The 14,261-nt window shown below is 42.0% G+C and overlaps 1 protein-coding gene across 2 annotated transcripts in view; it reads left to right on the top strand.

Moving 5' to 3' along the window:
• The window catches only part of LOC112261341 (zinc finger protein 184-like), a 307,911-nt gene that overhangs the window by 273,600 nt on the left and 20,050 nt on the right, over window positions 1–14,261 (top strand). For both annotated transcript variants that reach the window (XM_042330493.1, XM_042330492.1), the window contains exon 3: window positions 8,700–8,861. In XM_042330493.1, the coding sequence (XP_042186427.1) occupies window positions 8,700–8,861 (162 nt within the window). The remainder of the gene's footprint in view (window positions 1–8,699; window positions 8,862–14,261) is intronic.

The raw sequence follows: 14,261 nt of genomic DNA, 5'->3' as shown, positions 1-14,261 counted from the left end.
TAAATGATTACCGCCCCGTAGCACTCATGTCGGTGAGCCATGAAGTGCTTTGAAAGGCTGGTCATGGCTCACACCAACACCATCATGCCGGAAACCCTAGACCCACTCCAATTTGCATACCACCCCAACAGATCCACAGATGACTCAATCGCACTCCACACTACCCTTTCCCACCTGGACAAAAGGAATGCCTACGTGAGAATGCTGTTCATTGACTACAGCTCAGCGTTCAACAACATAGTGCCCACGAAGCTCATCACTAAGCTAAGGACCCTGAGACTAAACACCTCCCTCTGCAACTGGATCTTGGACTTCCTGACAGACCGCCCCCAGGTGGTAAGGGTAGGCAACAACACATCTGTCATGCTAATCCTCAACACTGGGGTCCCTCAGAGGTGCGTGCTTAGTCCTCTCCTGTACTCCCTGTTCACCCACGACTGCATAGTCAAGCACGACTCCAACACCCTCACTAAGTTTGCTGATGACACTACACTGGTAGGCCTGATTACCGACAACGATGAGACAGCCTATAGGGAGGATGTCAGAGACCTGGCAGTGTGGTGCAATGTGAGCCAGACAAAGGAGTTGATCGTGGACTATAGGAAAAGGAGGGCCGTACAGGCCCCCATTAACATTGATGGGGCTGTAGTAGAGCGGGTCGAGGGTTTCAAGTTCCTTGGTGTCCACATCACCAACAAACTATCATGGTCCAAACACACCAAGACTGTTGTGAAGAGGGCATGACAACACCTTTTCCCCCTCAGGAAACTGAAAAGATTTGGCATGGGTCCCCAGATCTTCAAAAAGTTCTACAGCTGCACCATCGAGAGCATCCTGACCGGTTGCATCACCGATATAGCAACTGCTCGGCATCTGACCGTAAAGCACTACAGAGGGTAGTCCGTACGGCCCAGTACATCACTGGGGCCAAGCTTCCTGACATCCAGGACCTATATTCTAAGTGGTGTCAGAGGAAGGCCCAAAAATGGTCAAAGACTCCAGTCACCCAAGTCATAGACTGTTCTCTCTGCTACCGCACGGCAAGCGGTACCTGAGCGTCAAGTCTAGGACCAAAAGGCTCATTAACAGCTTCTACCCATAAGCCATAATTCTGCTGGACAATTAGTCCACCCAGTGTGAGGGTGTTGGTGAATGGAAAAATGTGGAGTCAGGCGCAGGACACAGATAGGGGTAATAGTCCGAAATGTACTCAAAATATAAGTAATGTTCCAACAAGGAAAAACACAATAATTCAGAGCACAAAAACCACAAACCCACATGACAAACAATAACGCACCAAACAGAGAGGGAAGCCAGAGGGTTAAATAAGGAACATAATTAATGGAATGGAAACCAGGTGTGTATGATAAAGGCAAAACAAAACGAAAATGAAACATGGATCGGTGGTGACTAGAAAGCCGGTGACGCTCGAACAAGGAGAGGGACTAACTTCGACAGAAGTCGTGACACCCAGACTATTTACATTGACCCCCCCCACACACACATTTTTTGTTACCTTTTGATCTTATTTATTTATTTTCACTTTAGTTTATTTAGTAAATATTTTATTAACTCTATTTCTTGAACTGCATTGTTGGTTAATTAAGGGCTTGTAAGTAAGCATTTCACGGTAAGGTCTACACCTGTTGTATTTGGCGCATGTGACAAATACAATTTGGTTTGATTTGATTTGAAGCCTGTAATGTGTTCTTGTGCGAGGTAAACAGATTATGGTGAAAGTAACAGGGTGTTAGCTAAACATAATCAGACAGGAGGTATAGAGCAGCAACAGCAGCTGGTATAAAGTACAAAAAACTAGTGGTTTTATTTACATTGTTATCACCAGCTTTCTCCAACACTGACATTACCATACACAACTATAATCTCATCCTGTGACAGGAAAGGTGGAAGAGTTAGTATGTCACACTTATTGCACATACATAATTACATTTAGCTTCTCAACAAGAACTTGCTTGGCTTTTAAGAGCTTTGCACACCTGGATTGTACAATATTTGTCCATAATTTGTTTTTTTATTCTTCAAGCTCAAGTTTGTTGTCATTGATCATTGATCATTTTTAAGTCTTGCCATAGATTTTCAAACCGATTTAAGTTAAAACTGTAACTAGGCCACTCAGGAACATTAAATGTCATCTTGGCAAGCAACTCCAGTGTATATGTGGCCTTGTGATTTAGGTAGTTGTCCTGCTGAAAGGTGAAATCCCAGTGTCTGTTGGAAAGCAGACCAAACCATGTTTTCTTCTAGGATTTTGCCTGTGCCTAGCTCTATTACCTTTCTTTTTATCCTAAAAAAAACTCCCTAGTCCTTGCCGATGACAAGTATACCCATAACATGATGCAGCCCGTGATGTGTTAATGTTGGATTTGCCCCAAACATTATGTTTTGTATTCAGGCCAAAAAGTTATTTTCTTTGCCACATTTCTTGCAGTATTACTTTAGTGCCTTATTAATTAATTACTTATTACTCATTTCCAAGTGAAAATACCTACAAACAAAAGATGAGCTTCTACTTTCGTAAACTTTTTTTGCAATATGTAAAAAGACATTACATTTCTCACAAAATAAGAAGGATTTTTATTGTTAGATTAATAATTCATTATTAGATTAAACAAATATATAGGCCTACTCACATAACACTCTTGGGTAACAGATACTGTGAGATAAAGGTTCAGGGAAGACTATTGAGCCCAGGTAACGTTAGCTAGCAGCGATCATAGCATATTTGCCAGCTTTAGCTTAAGTCAAGGTTAGAAAACTAGCTAGCTAGCGTGCTAGCTACTCAAGAGATTGAACGGAAAGTCTAGATGTAGATGCTAACTAGCTAGCCTAGTTGGTAGGCCCAACAAAAAACTCCAGCTAACGTTTTCTATCTAGTTAGCTACAGTTAGCTAGCTAGCAGCACTAGGCTAGCTGGCGAGCAAATTCTAGCTAACTACCTATGCTAAATCGTCCAGCTGAATTCATGTATCAAAAAAAAATAAAGAAATTGCATAGAAAACTTACATTCTATCTGCTGTGTTGACATTTTTGATCTACAACACTTTTGTTTCTTTTGCAGCAATTTTTCATGTCTGGATTTTGCACACTTACCTTCTTTTCAACCCCATTCTTTGTGCATTGTTACATGATGTCAGTGTCAACACATGTGGGCAAGTTCGATGTTGGCGTTATTTCAAGTGACTTGTGCAGATGGGCAGATCTTGACATGATGCCTTATTCCTGAGTTTAAATCATTGCAGCAATGCATCCCATCCAAAAGTGAGAATATTACTCAACAGTGAAAACCTTGCAAGGTTGCATGATGGAATAAAAGTTTGTCTAGCATCACATCACCAAAACCCCATATACTACCTACCATTGCATCCTGTATGCTCTTGTTGGCTGGTCCTCGCTACATATTCATCGCCAAACCCACTGGCTCCAGGTCATCTATAAGTCTTTGCTAGGTAAAGCCCCACCTTATCTCAGCTCACTGGTCACCTTAGCAAAACCCACCCGTAGCACACGCTCCAGCAGGTATTTCTCACTGGTCATCCACAAAGCCAACTCCTCTTTGGCCCCCTTTCCTTCCAGTTCTCTGCTGCCAATGACTGGAACAAATTGCAAAAATCACTGAAGCTGGAGTCTTACATCTCCCTCACTAACTTTAAGCATCAGCTGTCAGAGCAGCTGACCGATCATTGCACCTGTACACAGCCGATCTGTAAATAACCCACCCAACTACCTCATCCCCATATTTTTTTCTTCTTCTCCTTTGCACCCCATTATCTCTACTTGCACGTTCATCTTCTGCACATCTATCACTCCAGTGTTAATGCTAAATTGTAATTATTTTGCCACTATGGCCTATTTATTTATTGCCCTACCTCCCTAATCTTACTACATTTGCACACACTGTATACAGATTTTTCTATTGTGTTTTTGACTGTACGTTTGTTTATCCCATGTGTAACTCTGTGTTGTTTGTGTTGCACTGCTTTGCTTTATCTTGACCAGGTCACAGTTGTAAATGAGAACTTGTTCTCAACTGGCCTAACTGGTTAAATAAAGGTGAAATAATAAATACAAATATATTTTTAAAAAGCTAAGATTCTGGAATCTTTGGTAAATGTACAACTTGCTTTTTCTATCTGAGAAATTTGTATTTTGAATGTAAACCAATCAGGGTTTAGGCCTGGGCAGAGCACCTCTACAGCAACCACTTTAGTTGTTAATGATCTTGTCAATGCTTTAGACACTAAAATAAATGTACTTCTTTATTTGTGGACCTGTCAAAAGCCTTTGATACTGTTGATCATGCCATTTTATTGAATAAGTTGTCATCGATAGGCCTGAGCTCTGACGCCTGTTCATGGTTTCAGAACTCAGGCCATTGTGATTGATTGGATTATTAAGTCTGAATTTATTGAAGTACATAAAGGTGTACCACAGGGGTCAATCTGATAAAAATTGTAAACTTAATCTCCAGTGCATTCAGAATGTATTCAGACCTCTTGACTTTTTCCACATTTTGTTACATTACAGCCATATTTTTTACTTCTTCAATCTACACACAATACCCCATAATGACAAAGTTAAAACAGTTTTTTTAAAGACTTATTTACATAAGTATTCAGACCCATTGCTATGAGACTCGGAATTGAGGTCATGTGCATCCTGTTCCATTGATCATCCTTGAGATGTTTCTACAACATGAATGGAGTCCACCTGTGGTAAATTCAATTGATTGGGTATGATTTGGAAAGGCACACAAAATCAAATCAAATCAAATGTTATTGGTCACGTACACATGTTTAGCAGATGTTATTGCATGTGTGGTGAAGTGCTTGTGCTTCTAGTTCTGACAGTGCAGCAATATATAACAAGTAATATCTAACAATTTCACAACATATACCCAATACACACAAATCTAAGGAATGGAATTAAGAATATATAAATATATGGACAAGCAATGTCAGAGCGGCAAAAGACTAAGATACAGTAGAATAATATAGAATACAGTATATACATATGGGATGAGTAATGCAAGATATGTAAACATTATTAAAGTGACATTATTGAAGTGGCCAATGATTTCAAGTCTGTATATATAGGCAGGAGCCTATCTGTGCTAGTGATGGCTATTTAACAATCTGATGGCCTTGAGATAGAAGCTGTTTTTTAGTCTCTCGGTCCCAGCTTTGATGCACCTGTACTGACCTTGCCTTCTGGATGATAGTGGGGTAACAGATAAGGGGTAACATAAGGTCCCACAGTTGACAGTGCATGTCAGAGCAAAAACCAAGCCATGAGGTCGAAGGAATTGTTCATAGAGCTCCGAGACAGGATTGTGTCGAGGCACAGTTCTGCGGAAGGGTACCAAAACATTTCTCCAGCATTGGAGATCCCGAAGAACACAATGGCCTCCATCATTATTAAATGGAAGAAGTTTGGAACCACCAAGACTTTTCCTAGAGCTGGCCACCTGGCCAAACTGAGCAATCGGCGGCAAAGGGCTTTGGTCAGGGAGGTGACCAAGAACCCAATGGTCACGCCAACAGAGCTCCAGAGTTCAACCGTGGAGATGGGAGAACCTTCCAGAAGGACAACCATCTCTGCAGCACTCCACCAATCAGGCCTTTATGGTAGAGTGGCCAGATGGAAGCCACTCCTCAGTAAAAGGCACATGACAGCCCGTTTGGAGTTTTCCAAATGGCACCGAAAGGACTCTCAGACCATTAGAAACAAGATTCTCTGGTCTGATGATACCAAGATTGAACTCTTTGGCCTGAATACCAAGAGTCACATCTGGAGGAAACCTGCCACCATCCTTACGGTGAAGCATGGTGGTGGCAGCATCATGCTGTGGGAATCTTTTTCAGGGTCCTGGACTGGGAGACTAGTCAGGATTGAGGGAAAGATGAACGGAGCAATGTACAGAGAGATCATTGATCAAACCCTGCTCCAAAGCGCTCAGAACCTCAGATTGGGCGAAGATTCACCTTCCAACAGGACAATGACCCGAAGCACACAGCCAAGACAACGCAGGAGTGGCTTTGGGACAAGTCCCTGAATATCCTTGAGTGGCCCAGCCAGAGCCCAGACTTGAACCTGATTGAACATCTCTGGAGAGACCTGAAATTAGCGGGGCAGCAATGCTCCCCATCCAACCCGATAGAGCTTGAGAGGATCTGCAGAGAAGAATGCCAAGCTTGTAGAGTCATACCTAAGAAGACTCGAGTCTGTAATCACTGCCAATGGTGCTTCAACAAAGTACTGAGTAAAGGGTCTGAATACTTATGTAAATTTGATATTTCAGTTTTTATACATTTTCCTAAATTTCTAATAACCTGTTTTTGCTTTGCATTATGGGATATTGTGTGTAGATTGATGAAGGGGGAAAACAATTTTAGAATAAGGCTGTAATGTAACAAAATGTGGAAAAAGTCCAGAAACAAATCGTGCCTTTCAGGTTATTCAGTCAACCTTTGAATCTGTTCTTGATTAATGTGATATTATTTATCAAAGTGCAGCTGTTACGACTCTTATACCTTTGGATGTAATCTACCATAGCGCCCTTAATTTTGTTACAGGTTACAGTTTTGATACTCATCACTGCATCCTGTTTCAAAAGTTTGCTGTTCTTAGCTAAAGACCCGTAGATTTCTACATTACTCCCTTTATGTTTACAAGGCCCTACATAAATGTCAGTTTTATCTAACTTTGCTGTTGAATTATAGGCACCTGAGTTGCCAAACCCATTTACAGGATTGGTTAACTCTTGAGGTTCCTAGGTTCTCCACAGAGCTAAGTAAATCTGCTTTTAGTTTAAATGCACCGTAATGCTGGAACAAAATTCAAAACACATTTCATCTGATGTTCTGGTGCCATTTGGGCCATTTAAAGTATTGATTGGGGATTTTGTGGAGGAATGTAACTGTTTTTCAGGGTGATTTATGATGTTTTATTTGTGCTTCCCATGCCTGTGGTTTTGTATTTTAATATATATATATAATAATTGTGTGTGTGTATGTGTATGTGTATATTATATTATACAATGCACAATATTTCTTCCCTGTTAAAGTAAAAGTTCAATAAAATAATGCTCCTTCTACTCTGTTTATCATTTATCCTGATGCCTAGTCACCTTACCCCTATACATATTGTATGTTGACACGCACACTTACAGACAAACTACATGTATGCAGTTACCCAGGACTCCTCCGACATGTAAAAGGGTCAGTCACTATCTACCACAGTAGCAAAGTCAAAACCCCGCATATTTCTACAAATTGTCTTCTGATTTTAAACCTAACCCTAAATTAAGACCCAAAAATATTTTTATTCACATTAACTTTTACGATATAGACAATTTTGACGTTGTGGCTGTGGTAACTAGTGGAACCCCTGTGAAAGGCGGAAATACGCAAAACAACGTCGAGTCTGCCGGAAACTCACACGAAGAAGTAAACGGAAGTGAACAGTTATTACAAGTTCATTTCCACGTTATCGTTTTTATTTAGACGTGTATTGACACACTGGAACTCAAAATATGACTCCTTTAACTGTATCGCATCAAACCCCATGTCGTGTTTAATTCACGTTGGAGACAGGACTTGGTTGATAGCTGTTATCTAGGAAACGCTAGCTAGCTAGCTGCTAACGTTAGCAAAAATGGCTAACTGTATGGTTTTTCACACTCAAATAGCCTCCATCATGGAGGTGCTTGCGAATGCAGCCGTGGCAGAGATCTGTAAACTGGTAGACGACGACTATGCAGTGTTTCGTTTGGAAATAAATCAAAGCCAGAAAGAAAACAGGGCATTGCGGAGGAAACTACTAGAACTGAAGGTTGCACGGGAGCGCGCAGAGAGAACAATGCGAGAGCGCGTCCTCGCCAGTCGCCCCAGTAGTGTCAAGATCCTTGACCGATACAGAGGAATGACAAGAGGTACATTTTGCAGAAGGCAGAGGCTGTGCTACCTGTTGCCGTTCATATATAGTTCAGTGCCTGTCGAACCGTTCCCCTCTGCACATGTGTTCAGATATTACCCCGAATTGGGTCTTGGTCAGTTTTTGGATCGTATACAATAAATCCCCTGATTACTTAGCTATCTTGTGAGAGACACAATCCTATTCTAACCAGATTCTTGATTTACTGCATTTTCTATTATTTATTAAATTAAACAATTAGATGCATGGAACATAATCCATACTCAATAAATAGTTTTTCAAGAAGTTATGAGAAGTTTTACCATACATCCTTACCAATTGTAGACAGTGTAAAAAGTGTACAATATAGCATTGACAGTAGCTAACTTAACCAGCTCATTTCCCCCAATCACTCTCTCAGGTGAAGGACATCTCACTGGAGGCCACAGAAGCTTTGTGAAGCCAGCAGAACACAATACATGGAGAGATGACCAAACAATCACTGTTGATGAGGGGAGTGGAACCTCAACCCAGCACATTGTCATGATAGAGGTTAGTGTAATAGTGTTGCATTAAAAACAATGAGTTACTTTGTAAATCAAATGTGTCCCGTTTATTTCAGAAAATCTCCCCTCAGCTATTCACTTGCTTACATGTAATGTCCTCATTTATCGTCAGTTAAATAAAGGAAAGAGAAAAAAAAAAAGTTATCTGCCATAGGGGAGCATGTGAGACTTCCTTACGACATTGTTATCTTCTTGTGCCAGTCTACAGATCCAGAGGCTGCAGGTCCTGGGGTCAAACTGGAGAGGTCTGAAGGAGAGGAGGACCCACGGAACATCAGAGACATTCAGTCTGGAGCGGCCTCTGTAGCTACGGAGGACCCCACCACCCCAGCGCAGCCCAGGACCCGACGCAGCATCACGGAGGTCAGTGGAACACCGAACGCTGTCCTCAAGTCAGAGACAGACACCAAGACTTTAACTGTAACACACAGGCTCTTACACACAGGATCTGACCACAGATCAGACCCAGAGAGATTGGGGCTGGGTAGTCTGGGCAGTCCTATTGCTCCCAGCTCAGAGTATTTACCAGTATTTCACCAGAGCCAGAGGACGGTTAATTCCCGTGGGGATGGTGATGGTGACGCGTTAGACACTGACGGGGATGATCCGTCTTGTTCTTACACTACAGAGATGGACCCTGGCAACATACCCTTGAGTTTAGACACACAGACTGATCTGTCTAGAGGGGACTGGAACCTGCGCAGTAGTAGTGTATACTCTGAAGGGTTCCTAGATAAGAAAGAGGAGGTTATATTGGCAGATGAGGGGACTGTAAAAGTGGAGGGCAACGTTCCTCCCACGTGGAATGCAGATAGTCACCTTGGAGACAGACACTCACAGGGCAGAGATTTCTTAGATTACAGGGGAAGCTTGGAGACAAATCCAAATGTCACCACCCACTCCCCTTTACACGTGTTCAAGGATCGCGACCCAGTGTCCACGTTGATGGCACCTTCCGATTCACGCGGCCGTGTCCTTTTCGATCAGGTATTGAACTCAAACGACAGGGCTAGAGCCCAGGCTCAGGGAGGGGGAGCCACATCAGGCAATAATAAAGAGAAACGGTTCCTCTGCATGTTCTGTAACAAAGGCTTCAGCAGCTCCCAGAAGGTGGAGAGGCACCAGAGGGTACACACAGGAGAGAAACCATTCAGCTGTACCCAGTGTGAGAAGAGGTTCTCTCGCCAGGACACCCTGAAGAGGCACCAGAGGATCCACACAGGGGAGAAACCTTACAGCTGTTCACAGTGTCACATGCGCTTCGCACAGCCTGGTCAACTGAAGATGCACTTGAAGGTCCACACGGGAGAAAGGCCATTTGCCTGTATACACTGCGGGAAGAGGTTCTCAGAGAGGAGCTACCTCAGGCTACACCAGCAGAAAAAACATTCCACTCTATAACATAGAAAGTAACCATTCCACTCGATAGCTTCTGACGTTTATATCAAACCCTGCATAAAAAAAATGTCAGCTGAAAAGATCCACAGATGCATTTGGAATAACGAGAGTCACAGATTTCAGTGTTGAATATTCCTGGGTAGAATATTGCATTCAGACGTGCGATATGTAAGGTATATATAAGCCTGAAAAGTATTTTACATAGTGTTTGTACTGTAATGTTTACAAATGTCTATTTCACTACTTCCATCCAACAATACATTTTTTCCCAAGACACTTTTTTAGTAAGAAAGTGAATGCAGTTTTAGTTTAGATATGTGTATGTGTGGTTTTCATATGGTGTATTTAACCCTTGTTTATCTTTTAATAAACACAAAATGGGACTTTTTATTCTGACTTTCATTGAGACTCCCTTTAATATACACTGAGTATACATAACATTAATAACATCTGCTCTTTTCATGACATAGACTGACCAGGTGAAAGCTGTGATCCGCTATTGATGTCACTTGTTAAATCTACTTCAATCAGTGTAGCTGAAGAGGAGGAGACAGGGTAAAGATGGACTTTTACGCCTTAAGACAATTGAGACATGGATTGTGTATGTGTGCCATTCAGAGGGTGAAGGGGCAAGACAAGATTTAAGTGACTTTGAACAGGGTATGGTAGTAGCGCACCAGTTTGTGTCAAGAACTGCAACGGTGCTGGGTTTTTCCACGCTCAACAGTTTCCTGTGTGTATCAAGAATGGTCCAACACCCAAAGGACATCCAGTTAACTTGACACAACTGTGGGAAGCATTGGAGTCAACATGGGCCAGCATCCCTGTGGAACGCTTTCAACACCTGGTAAAGTCTATGCCCCGACATATTGAAGTTGTTCTGATGGCACAAAATAGGGGAGGGGTGTAACTAAATATTAGGAAGGTGTTCCTAATGTTTGGTATACTCTGTGTACATCACATCTGATCTCACCCTATTCTGCATATACCCGACAGCACTTTATAACCAATATACACTTGCTAAATATACCTACACATACCCACACACTAACAAACACCTACTGTACACATCATAGTTTAGTCACATTTGTCTGCTGATTACTTTTGACTTATCATAGCTGATATATTTATGTCCACCATGATGGGTTTAAAAATAAATAGTTGCACACTCGGCAGGTAGCCTAGTGGTTAGAGCGTTGGACTAGTAACCGAAAGGTTGCAAGATCGAATCCCCAAGCTGATAAGGTCAAATCTGTCATTCTGCCCCTGAACAAGGTAGTTAACCCACTGTTCCTAGGCCGTCATTGAAAATAAGAATTTGTTCTTAACTGACTTGCCTAGTTAAATAAAGGTTTTAAAAAATTACATTAAAAAAATATATTAGAGGTCGACCGATTATGATTTTTCAACGCCGATACCGATTATTGGAGGACCAAATAAAGCCGATACCGATTAATCGTCCAATTTTTTTATTTATTTGTAATAATAACAATTACAACAACACTGAATGAACACTTATTTTAACTTAATATAATACATCAATAAAATCAATTTAGCCTCAAATAAAAAATAAAACATGTTCAATTTGGTTTAAATAATGCAAAAACAAAGTGTTGGAGAAGAAAGTAAAAGTGCAATATGTGCCATGTATGAAAGCTAACGTTTAAGTTCCTTTCTCAGTACATGAGAACATATGAAAGCTGGTGGTTCTTTTTAACATGAGTATTCCCAGGTAAGAAGTTTTAGGTTGTAGTTGTTATAGGAATTATAGGACTAGTTCTCTCTCTACGATTTGTATTTCAAATACCTTTGACTATTAGATGTTCTTATAGGCAATTTAGTATTGCCAGTGTAACGGTATAGCTTCCATCCCTCTCCTCGTTCCTACCTGGGTGCGAACCAGGAACACATCGACAACAGCCACCCCATTTCACATCGGTTACACCAGCCTAATCTCGGGAGTTGATAGGCTTGAAGTTATAAACAGCTCAATGCTTGAAGCATTGCGAAGAGCTGCTGGCAAAATGCACGAAAGTGCTGTTTGAATGAATGCTTACGAGCCTGCTGCTGCCTACCACCGCTCAGTCAGACTGCTCTATCAAATCATAGACTTAATTATAACATAATAACACACCGTAATACGAGCCTTAGGTCATTAATATGGTCGAATCCGGAAATTATCATTTCGAAAACAAAACGTTTATTCTTTCAGTGAAATACGGAACCGTTCTGTATTTTGTCTAACGGATGGCATCCCTGAGTCTAAATATTGCTGTTACATTGCACAACCTTCAATGTTATGTCATAATTACGTAAAATTCTGGCAAATTAGTTCGCAATGAGCCAGGCGGCCCAAACTGTTTCAAACTGTGCAATGAACGCAGGAGAAGTGACACAATTTCACCTGGTTAATATTGCCTGCTAACCTTTCTTTTAGCTAAATATGCAGGTTTAAAAATATATACTTCTGTGTATTGATTTTAAGAAAGCATTGATGTTTATGGTTAGGTACACGTTGGAGCAACGACAGTCCTTTTCCGCGAATGCGCACAGCATCGATTATATGCAACGCAGGACACGCTAGATAAACCAGTAATATCATCAACCATGTGTAGTTATAACTAGTGATTATGATTGATTGATTGATTTTTTTAATAAGATAAGTTTAATGCTAGCGAGCAACTTACCTTGGCTTCTTGCTGCATTCGCGTAACAGGCAGACTCCTCGTGAGGCAGGTGGTTAGAGCATTGGACTAGTTAACCGTAAGGTTGCAAGATTGAATCCCCTCGTTCTGCCCCTGAACAAGGCAGTTAACCCACCGTTCCTAGGCCGTCATTGAAAATAAGAATGTGTTCTTAACTGACAGGCCTCGTTAAATAAAGTTGTAATTTTTTTTATTATTGGCAAAATCGGCGTTGAAAAATACAGATTTCCGGTTGTTATGAAAACTTGAAATCGGCCCTAATTAATCGGCCATTCCGAATCGGCCATTCCGATTAATATATATATATATATATATATATATATATATATATATATAAAAATATAAAAACTCCCAGTAATTTCTATATATATATACACACTGCTCAAAAAATAAAGGGAACACTAAAATAACACATCCTAGATCTGAATGAATGAAATATTCTTAAATACTTTTTTCTTTACATAGTTGAATGTGCTGACAACAAAATCACACAAATTATCAATGGAAATCAAATTTATCAACTTATGGAGGTCTGGATTTGGAGTCACACTCAAAATCAAAGTGGAAAACCACACTACAGGCTGATCCAACTTTGATGTAATGTCCTTAAAACAAGTCAAAATGAGGATCAGTAGTGTGTGTGGCCTCCACGTGCCTGTATGACCTCCCTACAACGCCTGGGCATGCTCCTGGTGAGGTGGCGGATGGTCTCCTGAGGGATCTCCTCCCAGACCTAGACTAAGGCATCCGTCAACTTCTGGACATTCTGTGGTGCAACGTAGCGTTAATGGATGGAGTGAGACATGATGTCCCAGATGTGCTCAATTGGATTCAGGTCTGGGGAATGGGCGGGCCAGTCCATAGCATCAATGCCTTCCTCTTGCAGGAACTGCTGACACACTCCAGCCACATGAGGTCTAGCATTGTCTTGCAGTAGGAGGAACCCAGGGCCAACCACACCAGCATATGGTCTCACAAGGGGTCTGAGGATCTCATCTCGGTACCTAATGGCAGTCAGGCTACCTCTGGAGGGCACATGGAGGGCTGTGCGGCCCCCCCCAAAGAAATGCCACCCCACACCATGACTGACCCACCGCCAAACCGGTCATGCTGGAGGATGTTGCAGGCAGCAGAACGTTCTCCACGGCGTCTCCAGACTGTCACGTCTGTCACATGTGCTCAGTGTGAACCTGCTTTCATCTGTGAAGAGCACAGGGCGCTAGTGGTGAATTTGCCAATCTTGGTGTTCTCTGGCAAATGCCAAACGTCCTGCACGGTGTTGGGCTGTAAGCACAACCCCCACCTGTGGACGTCGGACCCTCATACCACCCTCATGGAGTCTGTTTCTGACCGTTTGAGCAGACACATGCACATTTGTGGCCTGCTGGAGGTAATTTTGCAGGGCTCTGGCAGTGCTCCTCCTTGCACAAAGGCGGAGGTAGAGGTCCTGCTGCCGGGTTGTTGCCCTCCTACGGCCTCCTCCACATCTCCTGATGTACTGAGCCACTTGTGTGGGTTGTAGACTCCATCTCATGCTACCACTAGAGTGAAAGCACCGCCAGCATTCAAAAGTGACCAAAACATCAGCCAGGAAGCATAGGAACTGAGAAGTGGTCTGTGGTCCCCACCTGCAGAACCACTCCTTTATTGGGGGTGTCTT

Source organism: Oncorhynchus tshawytscha, linkage group LG11 (genome assembly GCF_018296145.1).
Source record: "Oncorhynchus tshawytscha isolate Ot180627B linkage group LG11, Otsh_v2.0, whole genome shotgun sequence".
NCBI lineage: Eukaryota > Metazoa > Chordata > Actinopteri > Salmoniformes > Salmonidae > Oncorhynchus > Oncorhynchus tshawytscha.
This window is presented reverse-complemented; position numbering and strand designations above follow the sequence as displayed.